Source organism: Entelurus aequoreus, linkage group LG07, assembly GCF_033978785.1.
Source record: "Entelurus aequoreus isolate RoL-2023_Sb linkage group LG07, RoL_Eaeq_v1.1, whole genome shotgun sequence".
Taxonomy (NCBI): domain Eukaryota; kingdom Metazoa; phylum Chordata; class Actinopteri; order Syngnathiformes; family Syngnathidae; genus Entelurus; species Entelurus aequoreus.
The window spans coordinates 7,336,826-7,356,337 of NC_084737.1; the positions used below are offsets into that span (position 1 = coordinate 7,336,826).

General features: G+C 34.4%; 1 protein-coding gene and 1 long non-coding RNA gene across 7 annotated transcripts in view; one reads left to right on the forward strand and one right to left on the reverse strand.

Moving 5' to 3' along the window:
• Positions 1-16,809, forward strand: part of tamalin (trafficking regulator and scaffold protein tamalin) — a 36,444-nt gene extending 19,635 nt beyond the window's left edge. Inside the window, exons 4-8 of the mRNA XM_062052510.1 lie at positions 204-306; positions 4,004-4,097; positions 8,953-9,019; positions 10,938-11,004; positions 15,902-16,809. Coding sequence (XP_061908494.1) covers positions 204-306; positions 4,004-4,097; positions 8,953-9,019; positions 10,938-11,004; positions 15,902-16,371 — 801 coding nt within the window. The 3' untranslated portion in view covers positions 16,372-16,809. The remainder of the gene's footprint in view (positions 1-203; positions 307-4,003; positions 4,098-8,952; positions 9,020-10,937; positions 11,005-15,901) is intronic.
• LOC133653338 (uncharacterized) overlaps positions 1-19,512 on the reverse strand; it is a 45,160-nt gene that overhangs the window by 3,763 nt on the left and 21,885 nt on the right. For 5 of the 6 annotated variants that reach the window (XR_009826706.1, XR_009826705.1, XR_009826703.1 and 2 more), the window contains 4 exons: positions 15,342-15,552; positions 8,928-9,013; positions 8,738-8,835; positions 2,573-4,047 (listed from right to left, as the gene is read on the reverse strand). This is a non-coding gene — a long non-coding RNA (uncharacterized LOC133653338). Of the gene's footprint in view, positions 1-2,572; positions 4,048-8,737; positions 8,836-8,927; positions 9,014-15,341; positions 15,553-19,512 lie in introns of those variants that run through there. The other variant, XR_009826707.1, reaches the window with a different exon arrangement.

Below are 19,512 nucleotides of genomic sequence, written 5' to 3' on the forward strand. Positions count from 1 at the left end.
AGTGACCACTGTCATGTGATGCTCACCACTACCACCTCAGAGTTGTCGTGTCGGAGCAAAGTTGCGTGTCAGCGCCACATGTCTGCGTCCCCCAGCCACATGTCTGCGGTCTCCGGCACGCTGACATCAATCATGCGGCGTGGCGAGAGCGTCACGCGGGAAACAGGAAGTGTCTGAATGCAAGGTCCTCTCGTGTCTTGCAGACGTACGGCCTGCACCACCAGGACCAAAACGCGGTGGAGATGTGCACCTTTGTGTGCAAAGTGCACCAGGACAGCCCAGCACAGCTGGCAGGACTTAAAGTCGGTAAGTTGCAAGAAACAGACAAAGTAATGTATGGATAATGTAAATAACTACATGAACCACCTGTGGCTGTGAAGTGAACACTAGTAAGGTTGTAAATACTGTATAGAGTAGACTAACCCATGTGGTTCCTGTGGATGTCAACATAATTACTGTAGTGACTAAATAACATAGTGACTGAAACAGACAAATATGTAAATAATGTCAATAACTGGATGAACCACTGGTGGCTGTGAAGTGAACACTAGTAAGGTTGTAAATACTGTATAGAGTAGGCTAACCCATGTGGTTCCTTTGGATGTCAACATAATTACTGTAGTGACTAAATAACATAGTGACTGAAACAGACAAATATGTAAATAATGTCAATAACTGGATGAACCACTGGTGGCTGTGAAGTGAACACTAGTAAGGTTGTAAATACTGTATAGAGTAGACTAACACATGTGGTTCCTGTGGATGTCAACATAATTACTGTAGTGACTAAATAACAGTGACTGAAACAGACAAATATGTAAATAATGTCAATAACTAGATGAACCATCTGTAGCTGTAAAGTGAACACTAGTAAGGTTGTAAATACTGTATAGAGTAGGCTAACCCATGTGGTTCCTGTGGATGTGAACATAATTACTGTAGTGACTAAATAACAGTGACTGAAACAGACAAATATGTAAATAATGTCAATAACTAGATGAACCATCTGTAGCTGTAAAGTGAACACTAGTAAGGTTGTAAATACTGTATAGAGTAGGCTAACCCATGTGGTTCCTTTGGATGTCAACATAATTACTGTAGTGACTAAATAACAGTGACTGAAACAGACAAATATGTAAATAATGTCAATAACTAGATGAACCATCTGTAGCTGTAAAGTGAACACTAGTAAGGTTGTAAATACTGTATAGAGTAGGCTAACCCATGTGGTTCCTGTGGATGTCAACATAATTACTGTAGTGACTAAGTAACATAGTGACTGAAACAGACAAATATGTAAATAATGTCAATAACTAGATGAACCATCTGTGGCTGTGAAGTGAACGCTAGTAAGGTTGTAAATACTGTATAGAGTAGGCTAACCCATGTGGTTCCTGTGGATGTCAACACAATTACTGTAGTGACTAAATAACATAGTGACTGAAACAAATATGTAAATAATGTCAATAACTAGATGAACCATCTGTGGCTGTGAAGTGAACGCTAGTAAGGTTGTAAATACTGTATAGAGTAGGCTAACCCATGTGGTTCCTGTGGATGTCAACATAATTACTGTAGTGACTAAGTAACATAGTGACTGAAACAGACAAATATGTAAATAATGTCAATAACTAGATGAACCATCTGTGGCTGTGAAGTGAACGCTAGTAAGGTTGTAAATACTGTATAGAGTAGGCTAACCCATGTGGTTCCTGTGGATGTCAACATAATTACTGTAGTGACTAAGTAACATAGTGACTGAAACAGACAAATATGTAAATAATGTCAATAACTAGATGAACCATCTGTGGCTGTGAAGTGAACGCTAGTAAGGTTGTAAATACTGTATAGAGTAGGCTAACCCATGTGGTTCCTGTGGATGTCAACACAATTACTGTAGTGACTAAATAACATAGTGACTGAAACAAATATGTAAATAATGTCAATAACTAGATGAACCATCTGTGGCTGTGAAGTGAACACTAGTAAGGTTGTAAATACTGTATGGAGTAGGCTAACCCATGTGGTTCCTGTGGATGTGAACATAATTACAGTAGTGACTAAATAACATAGTGACTGAAACAGACAAATATGTAAATAATGTCAACTGGATGAACCACTGGTGGCTGTGAAGTGAACACTAGTAAGGTTGTAAATACTGGTGGATGTCAACATAATTACTGTAGTGACTAAATAACAGTGACTGAAACAGACAAATATGTAAATAACGTCAATAACTAGATGAACCATCTGTAGCTGTGAAGTGAACACTAGTAAGGTTGTAAATACTGTATAGAGTAGGCTAACCCATGTGGTTCCTGTGGATGTGAACATAATTACTGTAGTGACTAAATAACATAGTGACTGAAACAGACAAATTAATTAATGTGTAAATAATGTCAATAACTAGATGAACCATCTGTGGCTGTGAAGTGAACACTAGTAAGGTTGTAAATACTGTATAGAGTAGGCTAACCCATGTGGTTCCTGTGGATGTGAACATAATTACTGTAGTGACTAAATAACACAGTGACTGAAACAGACATAGTGATTGATTTGGATGAATGGGTTATGTTTTTATGTCAACTCTGTTGATTATTTGTACATTCTTTAAACACTAAACATCTTAAAATTGTGGGGGGTTTTTTGGCAAATTTTTTGCATGTTCAATTGCTGAAAAACCAGGAGCCTGAATAAGTTAAAAGTATGTTGTAGTTGCAAAGTAAAAACACAGTAAAACATCCAGTAGTCCTGGGAAAAAACACCAACTACTATAGTAGGTTTACATGTACTAAAACACGTGCAAACTGGATAGCACACACACGTCTGGTCTCTTAAAGGCTAAGGAGTCATAATAGGACTTTTTTCTACATGTAAACACTTCTTTGTGGGGCCCCTTTCACGGCAACATTTTGTGTGGCTTCTTTTAAAAACACATCAGGGGGGTTGCCTACAGCCGCAGCTGTTAAAGGTGAGGATTTTGGTTTGAGATCCTGGTTGTTTAGTTTTTAAGACTGTAGCGTACTGAATAGAGGATTGAATTGTATTTACAGTAGTCACTTCCTGGTCAAGCAAACCTTCATTTATGCAACGGTCTTCAAATTAGAGCTGGGAGGGCGGGGTCAGAGGTGACAAGGTCACATGTCACTGCCAATCACTCATGTTTTTTTCCACCAGCCAGCCGAAAGAAGGAAACTAGAGAATGTTCCCAAGCTAGTTGTTTATTTCTCTCACTTTAGTTTCACTTCCTGAATGACTCTGACTCCCCTCAGTCTGCACTTTGTTGTTCACTTAGCACACACACCTGGTTTTATTCTAGTTAGTGACCATGAAGGTACCTGGCTATGTTCTAGTTAGTGACCATGAAGGTACCTGGCTATGTTCTAGTTAGTGACCATGTAGGTACCTAGCTATGTTCTAGTTAGTGACCATGAAGGTACCTGGCTATGTTCTAGTTAGTGACCATGAAGGTACGTGGCTATGTTCTAGTTAGTGACCATGTAGGTACCTAGCTATGTTCTAGTTAGTGACCATGAAGGTACCTGGCTATGTTCTAGTTAGTGACCATGTAGGTACCTAGCTATGTTCTAGTTAGTGACCATGTAGGTACCTAGCTATGTTCTAGTTAGTGACCATGAAGGTACCTAGCTATGTTCTAGTTAGTGACCATGTAATGTACCTGGCTATGTTGTAGTTAGTGAGGATGAAGGTACCTGGCTATATTCTAGTTAGTGAGGATGAAGGTACCTGGCTATGTTGTAGTTAGTGAGGATGAAGGTACCTGGCTATGTTAGTGAGGATGAAGGTACCTGGCTTTGTTAGTGAGGATGAAGGTACCTGGCTATGTTGTAGTTAGTGAGGATGAAGGTACCTGGCTATGTTAGTGAGGATGAAGGTACCTGGCTTTGTTAGTGAGGATGAAGGTACCTGGCTATGTTGTAGTTAGTGAGGATGAAGGTACCTGGCTATGTTAGTGAGGCTGAAGGTGTGTTCATGTTCACAGGTGACACCATCGCCAGCGTCAACCATGCGCCTGTAGAAGGATTTCTGCACAAAGAGATTGTACAACTCATCAAAGCCAGTGGAAACACACTAAGGTACCACATTATATTTCTTCATGTATCACCACCATGTTTGATTTGAAGTACCATTTAATAACATATATTGTTCCATTTGTCATAAATGTACCATATTTACATCATATTTGATCATCTTATTTAAAGGACCATTTTATATCATATATCAAATGTATCATATTTGATCACATATTGTTTAAAAGTACAATTTTACATGTATATAATGTATATTATTCACATTATATTTGATCCTCTTATTTAAAGGACCATTTTATATTCTAAATCAGGGGTCAGCAACCTTTTTGAAAGCAAGAGCTACTTCTTGGGTACTGATTAATGCGACGGGCTACCAGTTTGATACACACTTAAATAAATTGCCAGAAATAGCCAATTTGCTCAATTTACCTTTAACTCTATGTTATTATTAATAATTAATGATATTTACACTTAATTGAACGGTTTAAAAGAGGAGAAAACACGAAAAAAAAATGACAATTTCGACTCTTTAAAATTCAAAATTCAACCGAAAAAAAGAAGAGAAAAACTAGCTAATTCGAATCTTTTTGAAAACATTTAAAAAATAATTTATGGAACATCATTAGTAATTTTTCCTGATTAAAATTAATTTTAGAATTTTGATGACATGTTTTAAATAGGTTAAAATCCAATCTGCACTTTGTTAGAATATATAACAAATTGGACCAAGCTATATTTCTAACAAATCATTATTTCTTCTAGATTTTCCAGAACAAAAATTTTAAAAGAAATTCAAAATACTTTGAAATAAGATTTAAATTTGATTCTACAGATTTTCTAGATTTGCCAGAATAATTTTTTTGAATTTTTATCATAATAAGTTTGAAGAAATATTTCACAAATATTCTTCGTCGAAAAAACAAGCTAAATTGAAGAATTAAATTAAAATGTATTTATTATTCTTTACAATAAAAAAAAATAATTACTTGAACATTGATTTAAATTGTCAGGAAAGAAGAGGAAGGAATTTAAAAGGTAAAAAGGTATATGTGTTTAAAAATCCTAAAATAATTTTTAAGGTTGTATTTTTTCTCTAAAATTGTCTTTCTGAAAGTTATAAGAAGCAAAGTAAAAAAAAAAAAAGAATTTATTTAAACAAGTGAAGACCAAGTCTTTAAAATATTTTCTTGGATTTTCAAATTCTATTTGAGTTTTGTCTCTCTTAGAATTAAAAATGTAGAGCAAAGCGAGACCAGCTTGCTAGTAAATAAATAAAATTTATAAATAGAGGCAGCTCACTGGTAAGTGCTGCTATTTGAGCTATTTTTAGAACAGGCCAGCGGGCTACTCATCTGGTCCTTACGGGCTACCTGGTGCCCGCGGGCACCGCGTTGGTTACCCCTGTTCTAAATGTACCATATTTACATGGCATTTGATCATAACCATAAATAATGTACCATATTTCATCACAAATGTAATGTGTGACTGCAAGCCAAACTCAATACGGGAGTCAGGAAGTGCTTGAACACTTTACAAATTAAAAGTAAAGAATACATATATTAGACACCCTTATATACAAGCATGGAATTATTCTGAGGCTCCTCAAAGGCACAAAATATGAAGTAATTGTGAATAAAATGAAAGTTTACAAACTTCAAGATTGAAATGAAAAATGTTACTGATTTCCAGCCACCTGGCTCTTGAAAGTCAATTTTGTAACAAGACTCTCTGGCTCTTTGACGACGTTGTCCTGTCAAAATAAAAGCACGTACTGCATGCATACAAAAGTGCATTCCACACAATGTCACAGCGCATGTCAAAATAAAGGCATCAAGAAAATAAAGGGCAGAAGAACCATATTTACATCGTGTTTGATCATACAGCTTATTTTGAGTACCATATTACATCAGTGTTCCATTTTTACATCACATTGTATATCATAATATATTCACATTATAGTTTATTACACATTTTATTTAAATGTACCATATTTACATATCTATTATTCACATCATATTCCATGTACTTCTATTTACATCCTATTTAATGTACCATATTTGATCATCTTTGTCATTATCATATTTCATGCACTTCTATTTACATCCTATTTAATGTAACATATTTGATCATCTTTGTCATATTAACATCATATTTCATCCACTTCTATTTACATCCTATTTAATGTAACATATTTGATCATCTTTGTCATCCTATTTCATCCACTTCTATTTACATCCTATTTAATGTAACGTATTTGATCATCTTCATCATATTTCATCCACTTCTATTTACATCCTATTTAATGTAACGTATTTGATCATCTTTGTCATATTAACATCATATTTCATGTACTTCTATTTACATCCTATTTAATGTACCATATTAGATCATCTTTGTCATCATCATATTTCATGCACTTCTATTTACATCCTATTTAATGTACCGTACTATATTTGATAATTTTTGTCATTAACATCATATTTCATGTACTTTTATGTACATCCTATTTAATGTACATTTAATGTACCATTTTTGTCATATCATATTTCATGCACTTCTATTTACATCCTATTTAATGTAGATTTAATGTACCATATTTGATCATCTTTGTCATCATCATATTTCATGCACTTCTATTTACATCCTATTTAATGTACCGTACTATATTTGATAATTTTTGTCATATTAACATCATATTTCATGTACTTTTATGTACATCCTATTTAATGTACATTTAATGTACCATTTTTGTCATATCGTATTTCATGCACTTCTATTTACATCCTATTTAATGTACATTTAATGTACCATATTTGATCATCTTTGTCGTCATCATATTTCATGCACTTCTATTTACATCCTATTTAATGTACCATATTTGATCATCTTTGTCGTCATCATATTTCATCCACTTCTATTTACATCATATTTAATGTACCATATTTGATCATCTTTGTCGTCATCATATTTCATGCACTTCTATTTACATCCTATTTAATGTACATTTAATGTACCATATTTGATCATCTTTGTCGTCATCATATTTCATGCACTTCTATTTACATCCTATTTAATGTACATTTAATGTACCATATTTGATCATCTTTGTCGTCATCATATTTCATCCACTTCTATTTACATCCTATTTAATGTACCATATTTGATCATTTTTGTCATATTAACATCATATTTCATGTACATCCTATTTAATGTACATTTAATGTACCATATTAGATCATATTTCATGCACTTCCATTTACATCCTATTTAATGTACCGTACTATATTTGATAATTTTTGTCATATTAACATCATATTTCATGTACTTTTATGTACATCCTATTTAATGTACCATTTTTGTCATATATTTCATGCACTTCTATTTACATCCTATTTAATGTACATTTAATGTACCATATTTGATCATCTTTGTCGTCATCATATTTCATGCACTTCTATTTACATCCTATTTAATGTACATTTAATGTACCATATTTGATCATCTTTGTCGTCATCATATTTCATCCACTTCTATTTAAATCCTATTTAATGTACCATATTTGATCATCTTTGTCGTCATCATATTTCATGCACTTCTATTTACATCCTATTTAATGTACATTTAATGTACCATATTTGATCATCTTTGTCGTCATCATATTTCATCCACTTCTATTTACATCCTATTTAATGTACCATATTTGATCATCTTTGTCGTCATCATATTTCATGCACTTCTATTTACATCCTATTTAATGTACATTTAATGTACCATATTTAATCATCTTTGTCGTCATCATATTTCATCCACTTCTATTTACATCCTATTTAATGTACCATATTTGATCATTTTTGTCATATTATCATCATATTTCTTGTACATCCTATTTAATGTACATTTAATGTACCATATTTGATCATCTTTGTCATATTCACATATTTCATGTACTACTATTTACATCCTATTTAATGTACATTTAATGTACCATTTTTGTCATATCATATTTCATGCACTTCTATTTACATCCTATTTAATGTACCATATTTGATCATCTTTGTCATTATCATATTTCATCCACTTCTATTTACAGCCTATTTAATGTACCATATTTGATCATTTGTCATATTAACATCATATATTTAATGTACTTTTATTTACATCCTATTTAATGTACATTTAATCTACCATATTTGATCATTTTTGTCATATTCACATATTTCATGTACTACTATTTACATCCTATTTAATGTACATTTAATGTACCATATTTGATCATCTTTGTCATCATATTTCATCCACTACTATTTACATCCTATTTAATGTAACATATTTGATCATCTTTGTCATATTAACATCATATTTCATGTACTTCTATTTACATCCTATTTAATGTACCATATTTGATCATCTTTGTTCATATTCACATATTTCATGTACTTATTTAATGTACATTTAATGTACCATATTTGATCATTTTTGTCATTAACATGTTTCATGCACTTCTATTTACATCCTATTTAAAGTACTATATTTGATCATTTTTGTCATTAACATCATAATTGTCAACATTACAGTAAATGTATTTTTGCAATGTTTCTACATTTGCTACAAATAAATACAAAGTTTGTTTACATCTTTTTACAATTTGTCAAAAAATATTCGAAAAACTGTTAGAAGAAATTCACCTTTTACAAACTCTTTAGAGCTTCAAATAGAACTACAGTCGTCACAAAAGGGGGCGGTCCTTTTCTAAGGTGGGTGATGTGAGGGGGCGTGTCTTTACCTGTTAAAGTCAAAGGTGAAAAGTACAATTATTAAAAGATCATAGGTTAAATGTTCTTTGCTGGAGGTTTGAGAAGCACTTCCTGTTTAAACCTTGCTCATTTCCTCTCCCAACCAGGCTGGAGACCATTTATAGCGACCTCATCCGCAAAGCCGAGCTGGAGGCGCGACTGCAGTATCTGAAGGTACACACACACACACACACACACACACACCTGTCACTCACACCTGTCGTGGCCAGACTTTGTCACATTCCCGTCTCCCGGCAAGATTTTCTCTCCCCAAAAGCCGTGAGCAGCTGTGCCGCTAATCCCCCACTTCACAATGTAGCAGCAGCCATTAGTGACAAGATGTCATGGAAGTGTTCTATCCCAGTCTTAGGCAACCTTTTTTGAGCCAAGGCACAGTTTTTTCATAACAAAATATGGAGGCACACCACCAGCAGAAAAGGTTAAAAAATGAAACTCCACCAGATTGTCGTGCCTTATTTTGAGTTTGTTGTTGTTTCCTGTGTGTAGTGCTTTAGTTTCTGTCTTGCGCTGTTATTTTGGTGACCCTTCCTGTTTTGTTGGTGTTCTCCTGTAGCAGCTTCACGCCTTCCTATGAGCGCTATTCCCCGCACCTGCTTTGTTGTCGCAATCAAGACTATTCAAGTTGTGCGTTCGCTATCCTTCTTTGTGGGGACATTGTTGATTGTCATGTCATGTACGGACGTACTTTGTGGACGCCGTCTCCGCTCCACACGCTGTAAGTTTTTGCTGTCGTCCAGCATTCTGTTTTTGTTTACTTTGTAGCCAGGTCAGTTTTACTTTTGTTTTGCATAGCCATTCCTATGTTTCAGTGCCTTTACCTAGCGCAGGGGTGTCCAAAGTGCGGCCATTTGCGGCCCGCAGGTAATTTTTTATCGGCCCCACGGCACATTTTAAAAATACGATTGGAAAAAATTAAAAATATAAAAAATTGTATAAAAGAGCAGACAGTTGAAATGTAACAAGAAAATGTTGCAATGTTTACTCTAATAACACAAAACTGCCATGCAGGCTGTTTCTTTCATCAAAAAATAATAATGAATCAAAATCAATGTCATTATGAATTATTGACCTATTCGAGGCTCCAATTACGTCACATTAAATATTCCACTTTCAGATATTTTTTGGGGAAAATGTTGCATATTTTGTGTTTGCCATATAAAAAATTGAGCTGTCTTTTTTTAAAGAAGGGCCTCAAACGAACAGACAAAAAACATAAACAATAACATTTATAATTGACGGATAGATCTGAAGTTGAGATTATTGTGTTAAAAGTAAACAGTAAAAAAAATTTATAATTTATTTTTTAACACTTTAACCTTTTGGATCCCCAATAATGTTAGTGTGATTTGTTTTTAAGTGTCATTGCTCAAAAAACAATAATGAGTTATTGACCTTTTTAAGGCTCCAATTATTATATAATGTCAAATATTCCGGTAAAAATATTTATTGGGTGAAAATATTGCATATTTTGTGTTTTTTCCATGAAAAACTGGGTTTTCTTTGACAAAAAGAGCATACAACTTAAATCTTTAAAAATGTTATATTGACAGATAGACCTAATGTTTATCTAGAGATTTAAAACTTGAATAATAATACAAATAATAATACTGAATAATGACACATTTTTTATATTTTTTGGACCAAAACCCTTTGGGGTCCCCAGGATCAAGCCTGAGTGGAGGCCTAAATGTATATTTGTTATACATATATCGTATTGGTTTTTTAAATAAAAAATATCAAAATGGCCCCTGCTTGCTTTGATTTTTCAGTGTGCGGCCCTCAGTGGAAAAAGTTTGGACACCCCTGACCTAGCGGGACTTGCCTTTTGTCCATTTTTGGTACATACCTTTTACATACCAAAAAAGGCTGAAAAACACTGCACTAGACAACGGCACATTATTATAATTATTGATTTGCAAAAAATATTTTTTGGACCAATTAGGCGAAGTTGCATAATTTCCCACGGCACAGCAGACAATATCTCACGGCCGCGGCACAGTGGTTGGAAAAACACTGCTCTATCCTGTCCACTCATGACCCCAAGTACTAACTCCCACCTGTCTTTATGCAGCAAACCCTCCATGAGAAGTGGGACGAGTATCGCTCGCTGATGGTGCAGGAACAGAGGCTCGTTCACGGTAAGTCACTTCCTGTTTGTCCCACTTACTTTTTAGAAGACAATTTAGGACGAACACGCTTGAGCAAACACAATGTAAACATTGACGGCCATTTTTAAGACACTAACGTACGGGATGTCATCAAAAAGTTCTTGTAATCAGCCAACTTTGTTTAGGTCCTTTTAAATAAAAATAACCTAAGTTTTCTTTTTTTTTAAAAATCTAACCAATTATGAGTTTTTTCCTAAACTAACGTACATGTTTGTGTAAAAATTTTGTCTCAAATGGACCATTTTTAGTTTTCGAGGCAACAAATGTAACTGTTTTTTTAACACGATTTAATGTCTGTAACACATTAATGTAACCATTTTCTTAAAAGTTTAACACAACAAAAGTCGATGTAATGTCACTGTTTTTATAAACATTTAATACGGCTTGTCTTCACGAACTTAAACTGTTCATCAGACTTTTTAATATCGGACAAATCTAACATACACATTTTCGTACACGTCCAAGCCAATTCTATTCTAGTAAAAGTAGACCACCTCAAGCATGGTAGACATTTTGTTCTTCAACAAACGTGAAGCGACGTACGTGTTTTTAGAAGTAATTTTAGTTTCGTAAGATATCTAGGATCTAGTCATTTGAAAAGATCGGAATTTATAGTCTTCAATGAATGCATAATTGTAATAATCAAGTCCTCATGATTTGTATTTTTAAAACTTGTTTTCGTAAACGTTTTAGTCTTGAATTGACTTAATGTACGTATTTGTGTAAGAATCACACTTTTTAACATCCAACAAACCTAACGTACACTTCTTCGTACACGTCCAAGCCAATTCTATTCTAGTAAATGTAGACGACCTCAAGCATGGTAGACATTTTGTTCTTCAACAAACGTGAATTAGCGTACGTGTTTTTAGAAGTAATTTTTGTTTCGTAAGATATCTAAGATCTGGTCATTTGAAAAGTCGGAAGTTATAGTCTTCAATGAATGCGTAATCGTAATAATCAAGTCCTCATGATTTGTATTTTTAAAACTTGTTTTCGTAAATGTTTTAGTCTTGAATTGACTTAATGTACGTATTTGTGTGAGAATCCGACTTTTTAATATCGGACAAACCTAACGTACACATTTTCGTACACGTCCAAGCCAATTCTATTCTAGTAAACGTAGATGACCTCAAGCATGGTAGACATTTTGTTCTTCGACAAACGTGAATTGACATACTGCACGTGTTTTTAGTCATTTTAGTTTTGCAAGATATCTTAAAAGATACGATCTTTCATGGACATCGAATCATCTTGTTTTGAAAACATCAGATACACATTTCCGTACGCGTCAAAGCCAATTCTATTCTAGTAAACTTAGACAACGTACGTGTTTTTAGAAGTAATTTTAGTTCCGTAAGAGATTTAAGATCTGGTCATTTGAAAAGATCAGAATTTATAGTCTTCAATGAATGCATAATCGTAATAATCAAGTCCTCGTGATTTGTATTTTTAAAACTTGTTTTCGTAAACGTTTTAGTCTTGAATTGACTTAATGTACGTATTTGTGTAAGAATCACACTTTTTAACATCTAACAAACCTAACGTACACTTCTTCGTACACGTCCAAGCCAATTCTATTCTAGTAAACGTAGCTGACGTACACGACCTCAAGCATGGTAAACATTTTGTTCTTCAACAAACGTGAATTAGCGTACGTGTTTTTAGAAGTAATTTTTGTTTCGTAAGATATCTAAGATCTGGTCATTTGAAAAGATCGGAAGTTATAGTCTTCAATGAATGCGTAATCGTAATAATCAAGTCCTCATGATTTGTATTTTTAAAACTTGTTTTCGTAAATGTTTTAGTCTTGAATTGACTTAATGTACGTATTTGTGTGAGTATCCGACTTTTTAATATCGGACAAACCTAACGTACACATTTTCGTACACGTCCAAGCCAATTCTATTCTAGTAAACGTAGACGACGTACACGACCTCAAGCATGGTAGACATTTTGTTCTTAAACAAACGTGAATTGACGTACTGCACGTGTTTTTAGTAATTTTAGTTTTTCAAGGTATCTTAAAAGATACGATCTTTCATGGACATCGAATCGTCTTGTTTTTGAAAACATCGGATGCATATTTTCATACACGTCAAAGCCAATTATATTTCAGTAAACGTAGACGACGTACGTGATCTCAAGCATGGTAGACATTTTGTTCTTCAACAAACGTGAAGCGACGCAGTGTTTCCCATAAACTGCCAAGATACCTGTGGTGGTGGGGGCGTGGCTATGGGCGTGGTCACCATGACATCATCGAGTAATTTGCGTAATTTACTACAATGATATTCTCTAAAAAGGCTCAAAAAATGTATACTTACTAATTAATAACAGTTTTGTTTTAAACGTCCATCCATCCATTTTACAATATAATTACAACACTTTATGTACATATTTATATACAGATTTGAACAATAAGTTATTCACTGAAATATATTTATTAATTGTGGTTCTTACAAAAAATATATCTTATAAAAATATAAAAGCTAAAATGTCTCTTAAAGCTCTGCCCCTTTAATTAGTGCATACTAAATAATTTAACTTTAGCCTACTACTACAACCATATTATTTACCAGCAACATAAAGTGAAACAGAGGCAGAAGTGTCCTGCCACAGTCAGTAACAAATAAACAGAAAACAGTAGTGGTGGTAGATAGACACAAAGCTTCATCAAACATCTGATCCACTGAACAAAGAGCTCCAAAAATCTTTATCCTACACTTCTCTTTTGTAAAGTAAATCTGAACAGCCGATATGGGCATCTACATCAACTATATGATTTGCCTGAGAAGCTGGACAGGACAAAAAAAATAAATAAAATAAAATAAATAAAAAAGAAAAAAAGAAAAAAATCTATTTGTGGCGGCCTTAATTCTTTCGTGGCGGGCCGCCACAAATAAATGAATGTGTGGGAAACACTGCGACGTATGTGTTTTTAGAAGTAATTTTAGTTTTGTAAGAGATCCAATATCTGGTCATTTGAAAAGATCGGAATTTATTGTCTTCAATGAATGTGTAATCGTAATAATCAAGTCCTCATGATTTGTATTTTTAAAACTGGTTTTCGTAAACATTTTAGTCTTGAATTGACTTAATGTACGGATTTGTGTGAGAATCAGATTTTTTAATATCGGACAAACCTAACGTACACATTTTCGTACGCGTCAAAGCCAATTCTATTCTAGTAAACTTAGACGACGTACACGACCGGTAGACATTTTGTTCTTCAACAAACGTGAATTTGACGTACGTGTTTTTAGAAGTCATTTTAGTTTCGTAAGATATCTTAAGATATGATCTTAGACATTGAATTATTTTGTTTTGAAAACATCAGAATTTATAGTGTTCAATGAATGCGTAATCGTAATAATGTCCTCATGATTTGTATTTCTATTTGAATTATTTTGTTTTGAAAACATGGGAATGTATTTCAAAGCAGTAAAGACAACTTCCAGAGTTACTAACTTAATGGCCTACTGAACTGAATTTTTTAAATTTAAACGGGGATAGCAGATCCATTCTATGTGTCATACTTGATCATTTCGCAATATTGCCATATTTTTGCTGAAAGGATTTAGTATAGAACAACGACGATAAAGTTCGCAACTTTTGGTCGCTGATAAAAAAAAAAGCTTTGCCTGTACCGGAAGTAGCGTGACGTAGTCAGTTGATCATCTCCTCATATTTTCCTATTGTTTTCAATGCAGCTAGAGTGATTCGGACCGAGAAAGCGACGATTACCCCATTAATTTGAGCGAGAATGAACGATTTGTGGATGAGGAACATTAGAGTTAAGGACTAGAATGCAGTGCAGGACGCATCTTTTTTGGCTCTGACCGTTACTTAGGTACAAGCTGGCTCATTGGATTCCACACTCTCTCCTTTTTCTATTGTGGATCACGGATTTGTATTTTAAACCAACTCTGATACTATATCCTCTTGAAAATGAGAGTCGAGAACGCGAAATGGACATTCACAGTGACTTTTATCTCCATGACAATACATCAACGAAACACTTTAGCTACGGAGCTAACGTGATAGCATCGTGCTTAACTGCATCTAGAAACAAAATAAACAAACCCCTGACTGGAAGGATAGACAGAAAATCAACAATACTATTAAACCATGGACATGTAACTACACGGTTAATGCTTTCCAGCTTGGCGAAGCTTAAAAATGATGTTGCTAACGACGCCATTGAAGCTAACTTAGTATAACGGGACCTCACAGAGCTATGATAAAACATTAGCGCTCCACCTACGCCAGCCAGCCCTCATCTGCTCATCAACACCCGTGCTCACCTGCGTTCCAGCGATCGACGGCGCGACGAAGGACTTCACCCGATCATCCGTGCGGTCGGCGGCTAGCTTCGGCTATCCAAGGAAGTCCTCCTGGTTGTGTTGCTGCAGCCAGCCGCTAATACACCGATCCCACCTACAGCTTTCTTCTTTGCAGTCTCCATTGTTCATTAAACAAATTGCAAAAGATTCACCAACACAGATGTCCAGAATACTGTGGAATAATGAGATGAAAACAGAGCTATTTTGTATTGTTTTCAATGGGGTACCGATATTTCTGTTTCACTGGCTACGTCACGCGCATACGTCATCATCCAAAGGCGTTTTCAACCAGAAGTTTAGCGGGAAATTTAAAATGTCACTTTATAAGTTAACCCGGCCGTATTGGCATGTGTTGCAATGTTAAGATTTCATCATTGATATATAAACTATCAGACTGCGTGGTCGCTAGTAGCGGCTTTCAGTAGGCCTTTAAATGTTTGACGGACAAAATGACGTGGGTGTTTCCCCACAAGTCGCGGACAATTGACCAAGTGGCTGTAACAACACGTCTTGTGTCGCAGGCATCGTGATGTGCGACGGCGCCGTGTACGAGTCCCTGGAGTCTGCGGGCGTGTACGGCAGCCTGGGCGCCCCCAGCCCCGCCGCCCGCCACTCGCCGCTCTGCAGCGGCAGCACGGGGAGCAGCGCCAGCGTCCTCAGCACGGCCACCGAGGACGACCCGCTCTACCAGACGTGCTTGTACCGCGCGACGGGCGACCCGGACGAGGCCGACGGACACAAGCCGGCGGCGGCGAGGAAGCAGCGCCTGCGGCCCGCCAGCGAGCTCTTCACGTCGGCCAAGACGCAGCTGAGCCGCAGCGCCAGCACGCGCAGTTACATGCGCCAACCTTCGCCCGCCGCCGACAACATCAACAACAAATCGTCAGGCTTCAGCTCGCTGCAGAGGAAACACAGAAGCTTCCGCAGGCGCCTCCTCCAGTTCATCCCGGGCTTGAACAGGCCGCTGGAGGAGGAGGAGAGCAAACTGTGACCTCACTTCCTGTCCAGACTGTCAAAGAGGCTGATTTTTCGTTGGGTGGCTGTACAGAACTTTAACTTCCTGGTTTTAAGTTATTTATTTATTTCAACGTTTCTTGTTCAGAATGAAGGATTCATGTTTTTTTTACTGCATGTTGCCTTTTGTTAGTTTGATGAATCGCTTTCTACTTCCTGCCAAAGAGACTGTTGCAAAAAATTAAAACAATGTTTTCCATTTTTACGACCCCCAGCTCTTTGTTTGCCAGGAACATTTTCTACCGCCCTTTTTTTTTTAAAATGTTCTTTAAAAGTTGACTTGACAAGCTTTTGTTTGAGCTGGTAAATACACAACACCAATCTCCACCAAAAATATCTTACATAGAACACACCAAAGTTCTTTAAAAGTATATTTTACAAGTTTTTGTTGAATCTGAGCTGATTCATGTCCGATTACATTTGTTTGAAATATTTCCGTTTAATACTTAAAAAAATAAAAAATAAACTACTTATTGAATCTTGCAGACCACATCAAATCTGAAGTTTGCGTCATGAAAGTTGTTTTTTTTAAGTGAATTTTACAAGCTTTTTGTAAAAAAAAAAAAAAAAAAGTAATTCAACCGCTTTAAAATTTAAGTGAAAATAGTAGAAAATTAAAAATATATTAGGTTTTTTTTTTCAATATATTAATATTGCTACATTATATGTTACAAAAGTTCTTAAAACTTAAAACACGCTTTTGGTTAAATCGGAGCTGGCTAATATCAGAAAATTTTAAAAAAAAACTACTTTTTCAACCTATCAGATGACATTTTGGTTTGAAATATTTCCGTTTAATACTTTAAAAAAAAACAAAAAAACAAATTCAATCTTGCAGACCACATAAAATTTGAAGAGTTTGCGTCATGAAAGGGTTTTTTCTTTAGTTAATTTTACAAGCTTTTAGTGAAATCTAAATTGGTGAACATTTTAATCTAAAAACTACACAACCTATCAGATGACATTTTAGTTTTAGGTTGACTTTACATAATGTCTTAAAAGTTCTTAAAGTCTATTTTACCAGCTTTTGGTTAGTAAAACTAACATTCAAAAAAGTATTTGTTCAACACAGATGACATTTTTTCTTCAATGGGTCACTCAAACGCTTTAAAACGTAAGTGAAAATATCAGAATATTTAAACATATATTAGTATTGTTACATTATATGTTACAAAAGTTCCTAAAACTAGAGATTGCACGTTTTTGGTTAAATCGGAGCTGGCTAATATCAGAATATTTAAAAAAAAAGACTTATTCAACCTATCAGATGACATTTTGTTTGAAATATTTCAGTGCACATCACAAAAATTCTTTAAAAAATATATTTTACAAGCGTTTGGGGAAATTTTAGCTCAAATACTGTATTAACATCTATTTAAAAAAAACCTATTCAATCTTGCAGACCACATTTTAGCCTGGAGTGTTTTGAGTTTGCGTCACAAAAGTTCTTCAAAGGTATATTTTACAAGCTTTTGGTGACCTTTGAGCTGGTGAAAATAGTCAAATATAAATAAATAAACTAAACCTACATCAACCCAGCAGACAATATTTTAGTTTGGAATATGTAAGTTTACTTGACAAATAGGTCATAAAAGTTCTTTAACAGTATATTTTACTAACTTTTGGTTCAATTTGAGCTAGTAAGAAGAACAGGATATATTTTTTTAAGTATTTGTTCAACCCATCAGACTTTAAATATTTTGGTAACGACACGCTGTGTGTCACGAAAACTCTTTAAAAGTAGATTTTACAAGCAAAGCTGAGATATTAAAAATAGCAAAATATTGAACAAAAACTATTTGTTGAAGCCAGATGACATTTAGTGGTTTTCAATATTAGTAACATCACGGAATATGTCACCAAAGTTCTTTAAAAGTATATTTTACAAGCTTTTGTTGAATCTGAGCGGATTCATGTCCGATGACATTTGTTTGAAATATGTCCGTTTAATACTTTAAAAAAAACAACTACTTATTCAATCTTGCAGACCACATCAAATCTGAAGAGTTTGCGTCATGAAAGGTTTTTGTTTTTTTTAAAGTAAATTTCACAAGCTTTTAGTCAAATCTAAATTGGTGACAATCGAAAGCTCAAAAAATACACAACCTATCAGATGACATTTTAGTTTGGAGTATTTTAGGTTGACTTTACATAATCTCTTAAAAGTTCTTAAAGCGTGTTTTACAATATTTTGGTTAATAAAAATAACAATAAAAAAGTATTTGTTCAACACGTCTGATGACATTTTGTCTTCAATATTTCCGTAACATCACACTGTGTCATTCAAACGCTTTAAAATTTAAGTGAAATTAGCAGAATATTAAAAATATATTAAGGTTTTTTTCAATATACTAATATTGCTGCATTATATGTTATAAAAGTTCTTAAAACTAGAGATTGCACGCTTTTGGTTAAATCGGAGCTGGCTAATATCAGAAAATTATAAAAAAAAACTACCGGTACTTATTCAATGCTTATCAGATGGTTTGAAATATTTCAGTCCACATCACGTAAAATTTCACAAAAAATGTTTTCCAAGCTTTTGGTGAAATCTCAGCTTCAATACGGCATCAAAATCAATTTTAAAAAAACAAAACAAAAAACGTATTCAATTTTAGTCTGGAGTGTTTGACTTGTAAGTTTACTTGACATAATTTGGTAAAAAATGTTATTTAACTGTATATTTGACTAACTTTTGTTTAAATTTGAGCTAGGAAGAAAAACATCTTTTTTTAAGTCTTTGTTCAACCCATCAGACACACGCTGTGTGTCACTAAAACTCTTTAAAAGTAGATTTTACAAGCAAAGCTGGGATAGTGAAAATAGCAAAATATTGAACAAAAACTATTTGTTCAACCCAGATGACATTTAGTCTTTTTCAATGTATTAGTAACATCACGTAATATGTCACCAAAGTTCTTTAAAAGTATATTTTAAAAGCTTTTGATGAAATCTAAACGACAACTACTATGTTGTACTTGAGTGTACATCACAACGTGTCATGACAGCTCTTTAAAAGTATATTTTATGAGCTTTTGGTGAACTCTAAGCTGGTGAAAATAGCTAAATATTTAAATATAAAAATAATAAAAGCTCCATATTCAACTTAGCAGACAGA